The sequence below is a fragment of the Antedon mediterranea genome, chromosome 9 (genome assembly GCF_964355755.1).
Source record: "Antedon mediterranea chromosome 9, ecAntMedi1.1, whole genome shotgun sequence".
In the NCBI taxonomy this organism is placed as follows: Eukaryota; Metazoa; Echinodermata; class Crinoidea; order Comatulida; family Antedonidae; genus Antedon; species Antedon mediterranea.
Genome location: NC_092678.1, coordinates 24315167 through 24334544, shown reverse-complemented (window position 1 = coordinate 24334544; position 19378 = coordinate 24315167). Strand labels below are relative to the sequence as shown.

At 32.9% G+C, this 19378-nt stretch overlaps 1 protein-coding gene and 1 long non-coding RNA gene across 3 annotated transcripts; one reads left to right on the top strand and one right to left on the bottom strand.

Annotated features, from left to right (window-relative positions):
* Positions 1 to 35: 35 nt before the first annotated feature.
* Positions 36 to 9013, bottom strand: LOC140058812 (uncharacterized). 2 transcript variants are annotated; one of them, XM_072104555.1, is made up of 11 exons: positions 8947 to 9013; positions 8493 to 8561; positions 6010 to 6078; positions 3786 to 3848; positions 2920 to 3468; positions 2607 to 2674; positions 2144 to 2344; positions 1680 to 1720; positions 1381 to 1452; positions 1191 to 1265; positions 36 to 816 (listed from the first exon to the last, which is right to left on the bottom strand). In XM_072104555.1, exons 2-11 carry the CDS (start codon positions 8513 to 8515, stop codon positions 784 to 786), a joined length of 1194 nt encoding a protein of 397 aa, XP_071960656.1. In that variant the 5' UTR covers positions 8516 to 8561; positions 8947 to 9013; the 3' UTR covers positions 36 to 783. The 2 variants fall into 2 exon arrangements, with proteins under 2 accessions (XP_071960656.1, XP_071960657.1); XM_072104556.1 differs by having other exon boundaries at positions 2920 to 3465.
* Positions 9014 to 12234: 3221 nt separating this feature from the next.
* On the top strand, positions 12235 to 19349 carry LOC140058846 (uncharacterized). The gene is made up of 4 exons (XR_011847065.1): positions 12235 to 12319; positions 13400 to 13502; positions 15540 to 15609; positions 18082 to 19349. It is a non-coding gene; the product is annotated as an uncharacterized lncRNA (long non-coding RNA).
* Positions 19350 to 19378: the final 29 nt, after the last annotated feature.

Sequence of the window (19378 nt, the reverse complement as noted above, 5' to 3'; positions counted from 1 at the left end):
GATGGGGAGAGAGTGAATGCAATGAATTTGTATACACATGTGACAGAATTCATAAGGAAAGGTTATTTGGTAAAATGCTAGGCTGAGTGGTTTAACTCTGGTGGTTATACACAACACATTAACATATATATGAAGAAGATGATTTTATTTCAAACAGTAGGTGATAAGAATATAGCTACTTCGTTATACTGTATTACTTACAATTACAATTTATACATAAAGACAAAAATAAATAAATAAATATTTAATTTACAGTAGCAACTCTCCCAAAACCTGTGGACTGTCCCAAAAATGTTAAATAATAGAATTTAAACGTAAATGGAAACTATAAAAGTAATACAGCATTTCTCATGGTGACAGTGTTTAATAAATACTGGCACCTAGGATAATAGAAACATGGCAGCAATTTCTAGAACAAACATTCTGATAGCAACGACACCAACTTGATGAATATTCTCCTAACATTGTGAGAAATCGTTTCTGAGTACTTATTTGAGTTTACACACTACTTATTTACACTTGAAAATGAACATATATGTGCCTGGCAGAATATGGCCTCTAAGTCTGATCCTAATTAATGAAATCTTTATTTGTTTATATTGTTTACATTGTTTAAGTTTTCATTAATTGAATAATTGTGAAATGAATGAATGAATGGTGAAGTTAGGCAAATTTTTTTATTAGAGTGAACCAGTGGCAGCATATTATTCATTAGGCAAGTTGAAATGTCATGGCAACAAATTAAGTGTGCCAATTATTCATCCAAAATGATGATGAAACACTTTATTTTTTGTTACTAACTTCATCCAAGTTTTCCTGAAAAATAAAAGGAATATTCGTTTTATTTTAAATTGTATTAACAAAATTTGACATAGCTGTATGAAAAATAGTTTCATTGTTTATATGTTTATATGTTTCCACTATGGAAATATGCTTCCACTATTATTTTATGTGAACCTACAGCAATTAAATAAGGTGTTCAGCTTAGCACCCTAATCTAGTGGCATATGCTGTAGCAACATGTTCAACCTTGGTTATAATGTGATTTAAAACAAATTTCATTGCATTCAACCAAACACGCGTCTTTATTATAAATACGATCAGGATTTGATTTCTATCTGAAAGGTTTCCGTTTATCATTGTTATGACAATCAAGATAATTAATTCATGAACATGCTTAATGTATTTACCTCCTGGATACCATAAGGTGGGTCCTCTGCAATCGGTTGTACACTACCTCCTCCACGGGGATTCTGGAGCCCAGTCTGCAAAACAAATTTCATGGATAATTTTACTTTTTATCATTAATTAATTTGGTAAACAAAGTTTGTGATCAAACACAGTATTTTTTTTATTTTCAAGAGTTGAATAAGCAATTACCTCTTCAATGCCGTAAGGTGGTGGTGCTTCTTCTATAGGCTGGGGGCCGCGTCTTTTGTTCTGCCCAGCAGTCTGTAAATAAAAGTTTAGATATCTTTTATAATGGGGTGATCTGTTATTTATGTTTATCCTAATTTATTAATAATATAATATATGTAAATTGTGTTCTGTGTTTGCAAAAAAAGGAAATGTCTATCATGGTTTATTTCAATCCTACCTATATTTCAATCCTACCTATATGTCAATCCTACCTATATTTCAATCCTACCTATTTCAATGCTATATATATTGTTATTTACCTCGTTTTGTGTTCCAAATCCTATAAGTCTTGGTCTCAGTTCTAAAAGAAAAGTTTTATTTTAAAAGCAAATATCCAAAACAAATCGATAAACATAATTGGTAAAGAAGAGAGCAGAGTGTCTGCAGCATGAAAAAGGCATATTTACAATACTTTGATAACACAGTCGAATGGTGAAAGCTAGGGCGCATCATCAGGGGTAACCAGTATTCGCTGTCTGATGGCATAGGCTTTACAAAAATTAGAGAACACAGATACCATATTTATTTGAATAAAAATACAGTAAAATGCTTAATTAATTGCAGCAGTCAATATCAGTCAATGACTTCAACTACAAATAGAAATGTGCTATAATGCGATATTTTGTGTATATGTGGTGTTCATTATTATTATTCAAATAAATACGATAGTATGATGAGAAATGCAAAAGAGATATGATGAATATAATAAAAATGAAGAACACACCTTGTCTATTAGATGAATAACGTGTGGTGTTAGGAGGAGGAGGTGCAAATAGTACTTGTGCAGTTTGGATGTTTGTCTTGTCCACCTTAACAGCAGCCGGTTCAATGTCTACATTCTCGTCTGGCTTTTCTGGGGTTTCTTGTTGGACACATGGAGATGTAACTTCCATATTATCCAGATTGCCTTCTGTACCTAGTACACCTATATACATGGATGAAAAAGCTTTCATTATATCTCACAACTATATATAAATGGATTTCAAGCTACACAATGTGGAAAGCTCTTCTCGATATCTTCTAATCTAGTTTATAGCCATGGGGTATTCTAGCCATGCTGTACCTATTCTAATACATTTAAGGGTACTGTAATGACTATAGAAGGCCAGACAAACATTCATCAATTCAATCTGCAGTCTAATGGCAAACTACCCAAAATAGGTTAAGGAACTTATCAGAAATAGTACCTGTACATCCAGGAATTTGTCTTGGTTCAACTGGCTGCTGACGTGGTTGACCTGTTGGACGTCCAAACCTTAAAAACAAAAAGATTCATGTCATACCTAAGTCAACATATATTATCAATATGCTTGGGATAATTTGTGTTCCAAATGTGTTCAAAATTAGCTTGTCATAACAATAGTCACTCAATAACACAAAGGTTATAAATAAATGTTCACACATCAGCCAACAACACACTCTCATATTACAGTTGGTACTCTACATGATCATTAAACTCAATTGAATGTCAAGCAGAATAAATAAATAAATAAATCTTACATATTATATAACAGGCCTATCACTTGGAAAATAAATTGAATCCAGTTCAGCAGCCTCTGTTCCTTCATTTCTTCTTCTTTCTTCTTCTTTTCTTCTGTCTGCTTTAGTAGTTCCTTCGAAGGTTGCAGATTGTCCGATGATGCAGCTTCCGACTTGGAACTCTGCTCGAAATCTTCCATCTGCTTTGGTAGTTCCTTCGAAGGTTGCAGAGTTTCCGATGATGCAGCTTCCGACTTGGAACTCTGCTGCTCGAAATCTTCCATCTGCTTTGGTAGTTCCTTCGAAGGTTGCAGAGTTTCCGATGATGCAGCTTTCGACTTGGAACTCTGCTCGAAATCTTCCATCTGCTTTGGTAGTTCCTTCGAAGGTTGCAGAGTTTCCGATGATGCAGCTTTCGACTTGGAACTCTGCTCGAAATCTTCCATCTGCTTTGGTAGTTCCTTCGAAGGTTGCAGAGTTTCCGATGATGCAGCTTCCGACTTGGAACTCTGCTCGAAATCTGACACCCTCTTTTGTACCAGTTCCTGCTGTGATTCTTCATCATAACTTCTAAATAAAACAAAACATATGTTTAACCAGAGAAGAAAATGTGCGTAAAAATGTTGTTTACATATTCAAATTGGCTGCCAGTTTGGCTAAGTTTGTACCACCAACGCATCTAAATTTATTTGGTTTGGATTTCTTTCTTTCTATGCTAAACATTGCAACATAAATAAAACACAATTATATCAATGGAAGGGCTAAAAAATAGTTAAAAATAATCAAGTTCGGCACCTAAACATTGAAATATAAATAGTTATAAAAATAAATTAGGGCTACCTTTCTAAAAAATGAATATACATAAAACATTTTTTGGCCACACTTACTGTGAAAAGGCTACACTTGCTTCCGAACCACCATAACCAGTGTCTAGTGGTTTCTCTTCATTGCTGTGAAGAAAATTAAAGAGTAAGTAAGAACATGTACTCTATAGACAGATACAGATTGGACCGATCTTGCTTAGTGCTTTTTTTTCATAGAGCGTGAAATGGACAAACGGGTCAGTGTTATTGCCAACAGTGGTTGGTGGTGAATGTAGGCGACTTTTAATTGGATTATATAGAAATATATATTACATGCACTAGCAAGCATGCTACCAGAACAAAAGTCGTCTATTTGAGAAATAAAGTGAAATAAACCGAAGGTTAAAAAAATCACTATCATGAGGTGATGTTCTAATAAGTTCCTTTAAAAGACTAAGTTAACCCTTAATCTATATTTTATTTCTTTTTAATTTTTTTTTTTTTTTTTTTTTTTTAAATTTATACTAACAAATATATTTTTATTAATATTATAATCATAACAATAAATATTTTAAAAATATATACAATATTATTTATCGCATAATATGCAGTGTAGGATAATTATTTAATATACAAAATCATTACACCCAACCACGCCTACTATCTTCATCTCCTATATGCGGAACATCATTTGGATAATAGAACAAATCATACATCTACACATAATCAAGCATCGTATACTCTATCTCTAACAATATTTCAATCTTCTATCGACTAAAGCTGAAGTATAGTCGTTATCTCGGAACCGTCCTATGGTTACCACCAGGTAGGCTTGCTTCATCAAGGCTTCTATGAATGGATGTACTGGTTGGGAGCAGAAAATCTAGTAGACCATACCCAGTACCGTTTTGATTACGATCAATCGGGAAATTACCTCACAACTCCTACACATGCTTTAAGCTCTTTCTACACTATCAAACTAGTTTGAGAAAAAAAGTGTGATGTGTCCAAATATGGTAGTGACATGATATCATGGTGTTCATATGGGCACATCATAGTGTACAAACATACTAAGTATTGCACGGAATACATCTAAATTATAAAATATTGCATGGGAAGGGGTAAAATACAATCTAATGAATAGCCACAAATGAAAAACTAGTTGGTTTAAAGCCATAAGCCTATATGAAGTAATACTAGCTAGCACAGGGCAACTCAAGTTTGCATTCATGAATATACTGCACAGACACAACATTTATTAAGCTCTGAAAACACTATCAAACTAGTTTGACAAAAAAAGTGTTAGTGTCTCTAAAACACCATACTCAATTGGTGGGACCCTCAATATTATCCCCTGCTAATTGCATCTTTGAATATGAGTATTCGTGAAAAGGGTGGAATAAATTAAATATTAAGGTACTTTTTTTGACATTACAACCACAAACAGCAACAATAAACAACAATTTATGTGAGGAGGCAGGAACACCATGAATGAAAAATAAAAAATATATTATATACGATACACTGATGAAGGGCTAGTGTTGCCCGAAAGCTCTAACTTTTCTGGCTGTTTTGATTTAGCTTTTCGCTTTTTTTTCCAGAGAATGATCCAGCCACTGATACCCACAGCATTGTCATTTTTTCAGTAACTTGCCTTTGGATTTATATACGATAAATATATATATATATATATATATATATATACATAAAAATATATATGAGTAAGAGATAACTACATAGTTATGGTTGTACCTTTGACCTGACGAGTGTGTTAACTTTGGTAGCATACAAAACAAATTTGTAGTCAATAACGTACCATGAAGTAACCAAGTTTATTTTTATTTGTGATACATACAAAACTAGCACCATTTGCATTGCAGATTTTTGTTTGTTTTACTTTTGTTGTTTAACAATAACATGCACTGAATATATTAAAAATTAATTCATGCAAATTTTTAATAACTCATTAATACGATGCCAAAACCATGACTAAAACTACTTAAGTTTACCAAGATAATTTGAATCGGAACCTCCAAAATCAATTATTTTTACTTCCTGAAAAGTATCACCTAGATAAATAAAAAAACTAAAACATTTAATATCAATGATTTAATGAAGAATTTAAGTTCAAAATAATTTTAATAAATAAGGTTCAGAAAATGTTATATGACAAAAAAAATGTCATGTGCCCATATATGGAGGACATCTTAATATCATATCACTACCATACGGGTACTTGGGCACATCACACTTTTTTGTCAAACTAGTTTGATAGTGTAGACAGAGTTTAAGAAGTTATTTCACTTACTTTTTGTCGCTTAAATTCTTATCCTCCAAGCGACTTGGGTGGTCCAACTCCACACTGAGAGCACCAATCCTACAATAACAGAAGAATCAATAATGAGTTTTAAAATAAATTTACTATTCAAACACGAGCTATTACACTAATAATGTTTAGTATTTAAAAAGTTTTAAGATGGCTAAAAAGTTTAATTACCGCAATACAAAAAGAATTATATTTAAAGATACATTATATTTAAATGACCAAAAAATATATAGTTAGTTAAACGAATAAAAATTGTTAAGTGGAAGAATTGAGGCTAACATTTTTTTTCCCCAACCAAATAGGCTGAACAAGTTAAGTGTGTCACTGTGTACTTGTTGTATGCCTAACAGGCCTACATTTCCAATGATCAATCCTGGTCGGGTTGTAAAGTTTCTTGATTGTAAAATGATCTTTTTTAGACTTTATTAATACAAATATAACTTTGTTTAAAGTAAAAATTAAATGATAGTTATTACAGGTAAAAGAAAAAACTGTAAAACAGCAAGAAAATTCAAACAAAATTATTATAAAATTGCAAATGAAGTCAACTCTCTCAAAAACTAAAATCTCTAGATTGCACAAAATGTTTGCATGGTCTTAACTTTGGTTTTCAGATTTGAATGATTAGAGATTGTAGTTTGAGGAAGATGATCAGTATAGTAAAGGTATATACAGTGCCAAAGTCATAAGATAAAAACTATATATGTGCATACTCAAAAGGCAGTTAATAATTTATAATATAAATTAAAAAATTTAAATAAATAATTTATATATAGATAATATGATGAAATCTGTAATAATTAATGAATCAAAAATATAAGGCTAAGCTTCAAATACTGTACTTCAAAAAAGCAATTATTCATCCTTATTCATCGTATTTTAAAAACCAATACAAATTTGTGTATGCATGTACTGTACAAATACAAATACATTTAGCACAAATTACCATAATATAATAGTATGTACAATGATTCAAGAAAATGATGAAATGGGGTCTCAGGAACCGGGAAGTATGATAGAATTAGAAACCATTAGTTAAAAATTGGTTTTCAAAATAATAGTTCAAGTTTAACAGTAAAGATAATGAGGGGAGAAGACCAAAAAATAGACAAGCTAATTATTTATAAAAAAAATAAACGAAAAAAAAATTTATTTAAGAGTAAATGTACAGTTTAGTTTTTTTTAAATATAGTCATTACAAGATAATCTTATTTACGAATGTTTTACATGAATGTACAGTAATAGTTATAAATATGTATAAATTTGTGTATATGACAAACTATTAAAAATTGTAAACTGTATATAGTACTGAACACAACTTTTAAGGTGCATGTCATAATTATTTAGCCAATTCATTTTTTTTGTGTTAATTTTCATTTCCCATTACTTGGATATAATATTAATAATATACTGTTAATGGGAATATAATATTAATAAAATCATCAAGGAAACAAATTTGATAATGGGTCACAGGGTTAAAGTTCACACACTGCAACATTCACACAAACGAGGTGGTAGGTAAACTGAAATTATTCATGTTAAGAAAAACAAAACACACTTGAATGAAAAGAAATGGAAACATCTAGTATACTATGGTTGAACTGTACAGCAAAAGCTAATAAGTAGTATTATACCGTAAATCTTCTAATAGTAACCCGTCCCCTTCTAATAGTAACCCCCCCCCCCCCCCGCACCTCTAATAGTACCCCCACCCCTTCTAATAGTAACCCACCTTATAAGTCAATCTATAATAATAACCCACTACTCTAATAGTAACACATGGGGGTTACTATTTGAGTCACAAAAACTTATGATGCAGCCGTATTTTGAAAATATATAGATAATGCATGTTGATCTCGGGAATGGGGGAGGATTAAGTTGTTTTTGAGTTTATAAAATAAAGTTAGAGTTCAATCAAATTTGTTTATTCGTACTGTTTTATTATTTTGCTATGGGTTGCTGACCGGAAAAGTTGGGGGTGAGTTACTATTTTCAGGTGCCTAATTTAAGATTAGTAATAGTAAACCATTACTCTATAGTAACCCCCTTCTGTAATAGTAACCCACCCTAATAATCAAAGAATAACCCAGGGTTACAATTACAAGATTTACAGTAATATTAATTGTATTAGCAAATTACCTTTCGACATAATAGACGCCTTTTTTTTACAATCTAATAAATTTGAGAAAATATTAGTCATTTGGTCTCAAAGAACCAATAATCATATATTACACAATTAATCTATTGGAAAAGGGAATTTAAAAAACATTTTATGTGGTTATTTAATATGATTTATATATTGATAGTGTTCATAATGTAGAAAATGCTAAACTGTACTCGTCATTTCAAATAAAAAGATGTCATTTTGTTGGAAGAAACCTTACAAAATTACTGTAAACAACTGGTGTGATATGATTAAGGGCAATTTTATATTACTTGGCAACTATATTCTAATATGTACTTACTGAAAATTATTATTTTCCGACATTGTTGCATCCAGTTCTCTTCAAAACTATTTACTATCAACCAGAGGCCTATAAAAAAAATTGGATTACTTTACAATTCAGTTTTACCACATTACTGACAATAGTTAGTTAATCAGTTGTGGTATAGGAACACAAAGGTCAACCACAAATGTCGTAAGTAAAAACCCTTCAGGTGTCATTTATGTGTCAATAAGTTTTTACAATAATAATGGTCCCCGGACAAGTTAAACCTAGGCCTTACTCATACCACTGACATCAGGCAGCCTCAAGTGTTTTGATGAGGCACAAGAGCCGTCACAAATTGAATGTATTGGTATGATGGAATTGCAGTCAAATCACCTATTTTTTGACATGACATTAAACCAATAAATCACTTAAAAGTACTTAAACTATCTGTAAACATAATAAGCTAGTTATTATTAATGCTACATACCGAAATGTAATAAAATAAGTAAATTTGTTTGAGAACTTATCGTATCGTAAAACTAAAATACAACACGAAATTTGGATTGATTGACCTTTAAACCTAAAATCACCTTCAATTCAAGTATACTATTTTAAGAATTTAAAAATAATTTTTTATTTTAAATAGTGCAATAAAAAAACCTGCCTAAGAATAGAATTTTTTAGGCTACTACACTAGGTAAATTCATGTAATTTAGATAAAAGAACACAAATGTAAAGAATAGTTTACATCTGACCTATCATCCGTCGTGCGGGAAACATAAACATATATTATTTATTGACTTACTTATGTCACATTTATTATAGGTCTATTATATGATTTATTCATATCTACAAGCAACATATTAGGCCTATTTATTGCATCCTACATAGGCTTACTAATGATAGCATAAGAGAGGAGCTTGGAGTATCAAATGATTGGGTTGCTGAAGTATGTTAAAAAGCAGCATTAAGCGGCAAGATGGAATGGAGAAGAGAGTGTTGGAGGCTTGTATTCCAGGGAAGAGAAGAAGAGGAAGACCAAGATGGGAAAAGACTATAACAGATGTGTTTGGCTCTATGGAGCAAGCAAGTAGGATGACAGAAGTCAGGAGATGGTTTCAGAATACTGTTAGAGAAGCCACGCTTTGATCAGAGTTTGCTTTGATCACGAGGCTTACTTTGGCCACTCAATTTCTATGTATTCTTTGATTTAAAGTTCTTTAAATTTGTCACATGCATATTATGTATTTATAAATATGTCCTATGGTTTAATCAAATTCTGAAAAAATACTATTAGTGCAAATAATTAAAATCGGGAACAACATAATATTATATTTTTAAATTTAAGATACAGGTACTTTCAGATCATCAAGAAAATTTTATTTTTGTTTTTCTATTTTACAGTTAAGAGCAGGAATTATTATTGTACCGGTATTAAAAATGTCACTTAAGGTTTGAAAAGCATTTTCAAATGGATCATACCATTCTACCGTATTTAACAGTTTTGAACCATCGCATCTTTAGAAATAAAAAAGTAATGTCTTTCTTAATACCGACACAGAAAACGAACATTTAGAATATAATTGAGGTGATAGCCATGCAGATGAAAATCTATATTTATGTTTCATGCACAAATATAAAAAATAAATAGAAATAAAATTCTTCTTACCCCGATACGGCGTACCGTATTCCGTGATTGTAACAGCGCCTACATAACAACGCGGTGACATCATCTTTGCAACAAGGTTCCACGAGTCGGTCCGTGGATTGTAATATTTCACAGAAGACTGTTACCATCGTAACCACCGACAACATAAATTAAATTGTTTAGAACCAAAACACCAGCACCTAAAAGTAATGAAAGAAAAGGTTACGGTTCTTTTTTTAAAGATCTTGTTGCTGCACTAAAACATGGTACAAAACTTAAATGAAATAAAACATAGGTTAAAGGCCACGTACTGTAGTTTGTCCAATGTAGACTCTGAATCTATCTTGAGCGAAAACCGACCGTTCCTCATTGTAGTCATTTAAGGAATAACATAGATTCTATATTTTTATTATATATTCTATATTATTATTGTCTGTGTGGCCTTTACACACTACATATCTTTAGACAACAATTTTCCCAAAACGTAATAATATTACTATGAAAACATAGCAAGAGGCACTTTGTTGGGAAAGGGTATGGGATAAGGGGTACATTTTTTTGCTAATTACACTTCTTAAATTGTAATAATTTCAACTCTTTTTTTGACTTTCAAAGAAAAAACTTGCATAATAACATATTTTTCCTTTTATAATATTACTCTTGTTAAAAAACTTTTTCATTTGGGTACTGGCTTCATGGTATTATTTGGCTACACAGAATTATTTATTTGTCTCCCTTCTACTGTATCTATCTAACAGATACAGTACTATGAAAACACAATACTATAAGATGACACATTGACTAACCTGTCCTGGGTTTGGTACGTAAAGTCTCTACGACATTCTGGGCATCATGATTTCGTTTTAAAGGCTGTAAAAAAATTGTTTAATACAAATCTTTCCAAGCAATCTCCATTTGTTTTTTTAAAATAAATATTATGAATATTATTACTGTATATCAAACAGCAAGAATTAAAACAGTCTTAAATTCGAACCTAAACTCTTATATCTCAGATATTGTACTCTACCATATTACCATTGTATTGAGACTATTATGAAGTTCTAGGCCTACTGTTATGTATTATTTTATGTTTAATTTACATTCTTCAGTAGCTAGTAGACTACACTGTACAGCCTTGTATCATTATACAGTATTAATTATTCATATAGCCTAGTCTAACTACAATAGTTTGCCTCTAGATATAGAGAAGAAGACTAGCTAGGCTAGGCCTAGCCTAGCTACTACTACACATACAGTACTACCCTCTATCCCTCCCTGGTCTGATGGGTTAGAATAGAGGCCTTTACTATTAGACCTATCCTATTTATAAATAATCTAGGCTATCTAGTAGGACTAATTAGTAATATAGGCCTAGGCCTAGGCCTCCTCTCTCTCTGGCCTTGGAGCTAGGCCCTAATAGGTCCTAGCTAGCCGGCTAGAGTAGTAGGCCTAGCCTAGAGTAACTAGCCTACTAGCCTAGAGTAACTAGCCTAGGCCCCTAGGAGGGCCTGGCCCTACTAGGCCTAGGCCTAGTAGCTAGCCTACTACTAGTAGTAGCTAGGTAAGAGGCTGGCTAGTTACTCTATCATCATCATCAGTATTAGTATTATGTTAATAATATAATAGTAGGCCTAGCCTACTAGATAGAGTAGAGTAAATAATTATGAAAACTGCATAACAAATGTTAACAGTGTAACCTAATTTGTTTATAAAATAACTTTCTGTAATAAATAACATCAGTTGCATGCAGTACAGTATTTATTTTTCTAAATTCGCGCCAAGTTAGCTTAGTCTAGTCAGTTCACGCGTCAGTTGTCGCGTTTATAAACAAAAAAGTGCGCCATCAACATGGATTTTTTGTCATACCACCAGATCAGACAAAAAATTACTTTTGGAGGATGTTGAGCGTTTTATTTTTAATAAAAAAACAGTATAACCACAGTTAGACCTATTTATAACCAAAATAGCCTTTCTAACAATGAAGTAAAATTATATTACGTACTGCGCTTGCGTATTCAGAAAAATCGGATCCGATCGATGATCCGAGCAGATCCGAAGTTTCTCGCTGACTCTTGACCAATCAGATCACGGTATTGTCGATCGTCTGCGCTGATTTTTCTCCTCTCTCTCTCTCTCTCTCCTCTCCCCCTCTCGCCTCCTGCAAACAAACTTTTCCACAGCTGCTTTTCCACCATCAAAAAAGATAATAAAGGTAAGTATTTAGGCCTGCTGATTAGATAAGGCACATCTATAAAAAAAATATAAATCTTTTAAAGTTACAAAATGATTGTGACATATTGTAGACTTTGTTTAATTAGAATAAATTAGGTGCTTTTCTCTAATAAGGTCCAATTCCAATTTCGATTGATGCACACGTCGTCACCACCACACCAGTACCTGTCTGAAGTAGCCTACGTCCTTAGTTAGTTAGCCCTGTTTGGCTACTCCCATCCATGGCGTTTCAGTTAACCATTAGTAGCCTATAGGCCAGGCCTAAGTTTTGAATCCCACAAAAACATGATTTCAAGACTGCTGCTTGGTAGGTATTATAATAAAATTGATAGAAAATAACCATATTTTATTTATTTATGAGGAGGGTTCTGTATGCACATAGCCTAGCCTAGGTCAAAGTTGTCTTAAAATTATTAACAATTGTCGTATTCGATTGGAACTTTCGTTGTCAACGTAATGCACTTGTCAATTGTATGACCCACTATACGACCCCCAGGAGAGGTGCGTCATTTGTCCGACTTTTGAATACCATGACGCACCCGTGCGTCAAAAAGGTGACTTACCTTTAGGTGACCATGACGCACCCATTTTGGCGCACTGTGACCATGTTGTTTATGATATGGTGGGTGGTAAAGTGACGGACATTGACACACCTTGTTCATTGATGTGACGTACCATCTAGGTTTTTTGACGCACCCCTGCGTCAGTAATTATTTGTAAATGACGCACCCATGACGCACCTCTCCCGGGGCTCGTATAGTGGGTCATACAATTGACAAGTGCATAAAGATTCGTTGAGTACTTTTTGTATTCGAATTGTAAATTTGTGCTCAACAGAAAGTCATTCGAATAGAAACGTTGACAACGAAAGCTTTTTTGTTAAGAACAATCTCAACGCTCAAAATACTCCGTTAAAGAAGTACTCAACGGAAAAACTGTACTCAACGGTGAAAGTCTAAATCGAATACGATGACTCTGTTAAATTTATAATGCTTCATTAAATCATTGACATTGACAATTTTAACCAGTCTGTTTTTTTTACCTTTACCTATATTTTCAGGCATGGCAAGTTACGTACTACTAAAGATCCTACACCTGACTGAGAGAAGTGATAATTTGGCATTTATTAGGCCTCTAGGCCTAGCCTAAATTTTTATGCGTAGGTAGGTTTAAGTGTATTTTTATTTAATAATATTGTTTGATTTTGATTATTAAAAGGATATATATATGGGCGGCCATTAGGGCCAAAATAGACAAACGTTGCCGTACGAACAATTCCGCTCCCGTAAGACAAACAAATATTGCCGTACGGACACACAAACACATTGCCATATGAACAAATTGCCGTATGGTTAAATTGGCGCAAGGACAAAAATTGCCGAAAGGACAAAAATTGGCGTACGGACAAAAATTGGCGTACAGTCTAACTAAATATAAACGTTGAGGGCAGCATAGTAATTTAAAACCATGTGACTGAAACCACTCTGTGTGTCCAGTCCTGATGGGGAATAAAAACATAATCATGGAAGGCTTGTGTTTTGCTAGCCAACAATATAGGCCAGCCGACAATAAGCCAGCCCACTTTTATTTTTTCCAGCCAACAATAACTATGAAACACCGTTTGTGTATTTTTTACATTTTCAGTGTTACTTATGGTTTTTATGGTATTAGAAATTAAATATTTGTGAGAAAACGGCGGATTGCTCCTGGGAGTCACTTGGTGGGATTATACTAAGGTACCCTTAGTCGTCCAGTATAAGTTAGAGTAGGCCTTTGATCGCTGTAGTGTTCCCGTTTACTCAGCATTTATCTTTTAAAAATCTGAGTGTAACTCAATTACGATTTTTAATATTATAGTGAAATTGGATACTGTATTTGTGAGAAAACGGCGGATTGCTCCTGGGAGTTACTTGGTGGGATTGTACTAGGGTACCTCCTTAGTCGTCCAGTGAAAGTTAGAGTATGACCACTGGTCCCGTTTACTCAGCCCTCATCTTTTAAATCCGCCGTTTTCTCACAAATACAGTATAAAATTCAAAAGATAAATGCTGAGTAAACGGGACCAGCGGTCCTACGCTAACTTATACTGGACGACTAAGGAGGTACCCTAGTATAATCCCACCAAGTAACTCCCAGGAGCAATCCGCCGTTTTCTCACAAATACAGTATCAAATTTCACTATAATATTAAAAATCGTAATTGAGTTACACTCAGATTTAAAAGATGAGGGCTGAGTAAACGGGACCAGCGGTCATAGGCCTACTCTAACTTTTACTAAAGAGGTACCCTAGTATAATCCCACCAAGTGACTCCCAGGAGCAATCCGCCGTTTTCTCACAAATATTTCATTTCTAATAGTAATACCATAAAAACCATAAGTAACACTGAAAATGTAAAAAATACACAAACGGTGTTTCATAGTTATTGTTGGCTGGAAAAAATAAAAGTGGGCTGGCTTATTGTCGGCTGGCCTATATTGTTAGCTAGCTTAACACAAGCCTTCCATGATTATGTTTTTATTCCCCATCAGGACTGGACACACAACAGAGTGGTTTCAGTCATGTGGTTTTAAATTACTATGCTGCCCTCAACGTTTATATTTAGTTAGACTGTACGCCAATGTTTGTCTTTACGCCAATTTAACCATACGGCAATTTGTTCATATGGCAATGTGTTTGTGTGTCCGTACGGCAATATTTGTTTGTCACTCGAGGAATTATGTCTTTAACGCCATTAGTTTGCCTTACGGGAGCGGAATTGTTCGTACGGCAACGTTTGTCTATTTTGGCCCTAATGGCCGCCCATAATATGTACTGGTGTAGTGAGATCATAATTGTATTATGTAATCTACAGATAACAAATTATGTTTTTTTTTATAAAATACTTGAAGGGTCTGACTGAGTAAATTTTAGGGAATGGAGGGTGGTTTTTAAAATTGATTTCTGCTAGTGACGACCAAGCCGGTTTTTGAAACATTCCACAACCTTCCACCTTTTTTAGTGGCCAATGAGAAACAAAATAAATTGAATATGTGTATGTCGTGCGAGACTCGCGCATTATGTGTGTGAGTTTGCAAGTATAGGATTTCAAATTGACAATTTAATGTGAATACCGTCTTACAGATTCACAGATTTAAGTAATTTGGTAAACAATATTATATAACTATAATTTTAAATTTATTTTTTCCTTATATTTTGCAGAAACTCTTGTAACCAACTGAAGAATAGATGATAACACAACTAAATTAGTTGTTGCAGATAAACATCAAAGGTAATTTAAAGTTCATTGGTTTTCAGTTCAAAATACAGTCGCAGAGAGAATTGAATGACAATTCTATTATTTATTTTTTTTAAATGAACTAGAATTCCAGTAATTTTGACTGAAATTTAGGGCAATATAAATTTAGTCCTACACTTTACAAGAAATGGATAATTCAGTACAGTGCAGTATATTATAATAATAATATGCTGGACACCAAATTGTCCATTATAAAATTGGTCAGAAAACCTGGCCCCATATCGCTTTGTGTGCTTGACACAAATTGCCTTTGTGTTATGAGCAGTTTTTCACAATTAACCAGAATCACTAAATTACTAAAGAAGTTTCATAAAATGAACAATATTCAAATAGCATGATGTTAGCACAGCATGTGCTTGATTTATATCATAAAATCTTACTTCCCAAATTTCAACACAAAAACCCCACCTTATTCATTACCAAAATTGTTTGGAAAAAAAAGCTTTTAAAAGATTATCTAATCCAATAGTAATAAAAGGTAACTAGATTTAATTGTCACTATGACGAATTATAGGTTATATGCATTGATTTAAATAAAGATAATTGATTTTTTAAAGATATATTGATTGATTGATTTTCTCAGAATCTTTAATTATTTATAATATATGATAGGACCTTGCTAACGCGAACACCATAGCCGGTATCACAATTCGATCAAAGATCCATATGCGTATAATGTCATAAACCACATTTGTTGTTACATAATAATAAAGACATAAGTTAATTTTTATCTAGATTTCATTATAAATCATGTGTATAATCTATACACTAAGAAATAAATTTGAACAAACAATACGGATAATAAAAAAAAAATCTTATTCCGTTTCCCAAGGTGAGACTCGATCTCGGTACCTTGAATGCCATAGACACGAGCACAGTCCATCGAGCCGTACACAACTGACTAAAAGTTATAGAAAAATTCCTCCGTGTATTTACTATGCAGTAACCACTTTGATGCAAATAGATTATTACATACCGAAATGAATTATAATTTTATACTATGATGACATCTTTAAAATGTATACAAATGATGCACTGTCAAACTACATACTTTTAACTTTAATATATGAATTTTTGAAGGAAGAAAGTTAATGTTAAGTTTGTTATTTTGGCCTAAGAAAATGTCATAATTTGTTTGATTGTCGAAATTATTTTTTTTAAATTTAATATGCAATTAATGACGACTTAATCAACTTTTGTTCTCTTAATTTGATAATAAATCATACATATGATACATACACTTCAAGAAAATGAAATAAAAAATAGGTGTTCCCCTGCATTCTGACGATATATATTAATTTTAAAATTTAGCATATTATTTTCACCATTTTGTTAACTTATACGTGCGTAGCCAGTCACTTTTGACGTGCTCGTATAACGCAATTTCGAGTTGAAACCTAAATCAAATATGATGATATTATTAAAGAAAGATTGTAAAACAGAAATCGGGTAAAAAGAGTGCGCATTAACGTTTGAACGCGCAGTGCACGTGCAAAAATCTGCGCACTCATGGCAATTTTTTAAACGCTTAAAATTGCCTGAAACGTACTCTAATTTCACCGAAAATAAATTTTGACAATTTTGAACATTTTAAGCGCGCGTACGCAAGCGTTATATGCGCTACGCACGTAATTGTATTGCCATATGATGAAATATGACCTGAAATTTATGAGTACCAAATTTTGTTTAATTGTGATTCATGCTTGTGAAGATAGGATTACAAACGTGATTTCGTAAAATCGCGCGTAGACCGCGTAATTTTTGATTGCGCATCGTGAAAAAATAACCACATCGATTCCTGGCCATAAGGAATATACTCTGAAAACTTGACTTAGCTAGATTAAACTGATGCCAAGATAATGCACGGACAAAATAGTGCTAAGGAAAGAATAAATAAATAAATAAATAAATAAAGATTTTGACAGAATCAAGAGGTTATATGCATATCATGCATATAACCTAATAAAATATACAATTTACAATAAATATTCATGGAATTACAAAGCTGTGTAAACTAGCTATACTACATTTCTTATTTTGGCTCACCTTCTGTATGTCTCATTGCTGGAATAAACTGCAGACAAGCTTCTAAGTAAGCCTAGACTTCAGTCAGCACTAGACTTAGTAAGCCCCTCAGTACAGGCTTGAGTCCGCTCCAGGCTTAGTAACTTAGCCTCTCTCAATGCAGGTTTCCATGCATGCTGTGTCCTTGCACAACAAGCCACACATGCCAATGAACTAACAATTTGCTCAAGTATGCAAAGTTCTAATTTACATACAATTTATATAAAACATCTGGTGATGCAAGCATGGCTATACTTTAAATACTTTATTGCTGTACACTAAATTGAAATTAGGTGTGAAAAAAGCAAAAATAGCAGAAAAAACTAAATCCTCAAAATTATCTAATATTTCACTAAATTATTATTTTTTTATATCTTTCAGTTGAAACAGAAATGGAAACTGAAAACAATTTCATATCCTTTGAAGTGAAAAATACATTTTCACGATTATGTATAAAAACTGTTGCTAGGCTGCACGTACCAGAATATAGATAATTTCTTTGGCTGATATAACAGTTAAAAATCCCTGTACTTTAGTACAGGGATTTTCACTGAATATTATATACTATATATATATATCCATTATTATCATCCGCGATCCAGCTGCTCAGTTCAAGTGTCATTATATTTGTAATATAGTCCCAACCTCAATAAAGTTGATCCCTGTGTTGTATCTATTTTTTCACTTTATTTAAGTTATAGTATAGGCATATATATCTTTAGTTATAGGCATAAGAATTTCAGCATTGCATCAATTTTGCATTTATTTTTCAAAATTGTTCATTATGATTGTATTTTTACTAGTCTGGTAGGCATATATATACTTTATTTATCATATGATTTCACATTTATTATTTTCTATGCTGTATTTTAATTAGTCTGGTAGGCATATCATATATTTTATTCATACCTCCATGCTTTATTTTATCTGATTTCACATTTTATTATTTTCTAAATAATCTATTAAAACTGTTTGATTTTGTTAGCAATATATTTTAAGATATTCCTAGGATTTAGTTAAAGTTAGTGGTAGGCATATTGTTATTAATTACGGTAGAGTGATAGGCGTATTTGTAAAGGTAAGTTTAAAAAAAGTTAGTGTACTGGCAGCCAGAAAGAAGGCTAAGGATACAGGTATGTGGATTGATTACTTTTTCTTCCACTGGACGCCCTCTATACTACTAGTTTAAAAAGCGCCCTCATTTGATCTTTAAAAAAAAGTGGTACTATCGTTTGTGTAAACTGAGGGCGTTCTATAACAAGTGCGTCCTCTATTGTGATTGGTAAAGAGGGCGCCCTCATTTGGTAAAAATGGCTTTGCAAAAAACCCTACACCAATTTTTTTTAATTTATTATGAGGGCGTTTTTATTCCTAGTGCGCCCTCTATATTGTTTGCATGGAGAGCGCCCTCTTCTGGTTAAAATGGCCTCTTTTGGGACTCCTACGCCAATTTTTTTATTTAGTGAGGGCGCCCTTCTAACGGCTGGCTACGATATAGAGGGCGTCTTTATTCCTAGTGCGCCCTCTATATTGCAGTTTGCGTGGAAAGCGCCCTCCTCATCTGGCTAAAATGGCCTCTGTAAAGGACCTCTCTACGCCAATTTTTTTTTGACGAGGGCGCCCTTCAAACTACTGGCTACAGTATAGAGGGCGTTTTGGAAAGGTGAAGAGCGCCCTC

What these genes read in the sequence shown, in the direction of transcription:
- LOC140058812 (XM_072104555.1), bottom strand. Translation starts at nt 8,515, where the DNA reads ATGTCGGAAAATAATAATTTTCA. An exon ending in ATAGGCCTGTTATATAATAT is followed by an intron (nt 2,675 to 2,919) that starts GTAAGATTTATT and finishes TTTGTTTTTAAG; the next exon opens with GTTTGGACGTCCAACAGGTC. An exon ending in TTATTCATCTAATAGACAAG is followed by an intron (nt 1,721 to 2,143) that starts GTGTGTTCTTCA and finishes CTTTTCTTTTAG; the next exon opens with AACTGAGACCAAGACTTATA.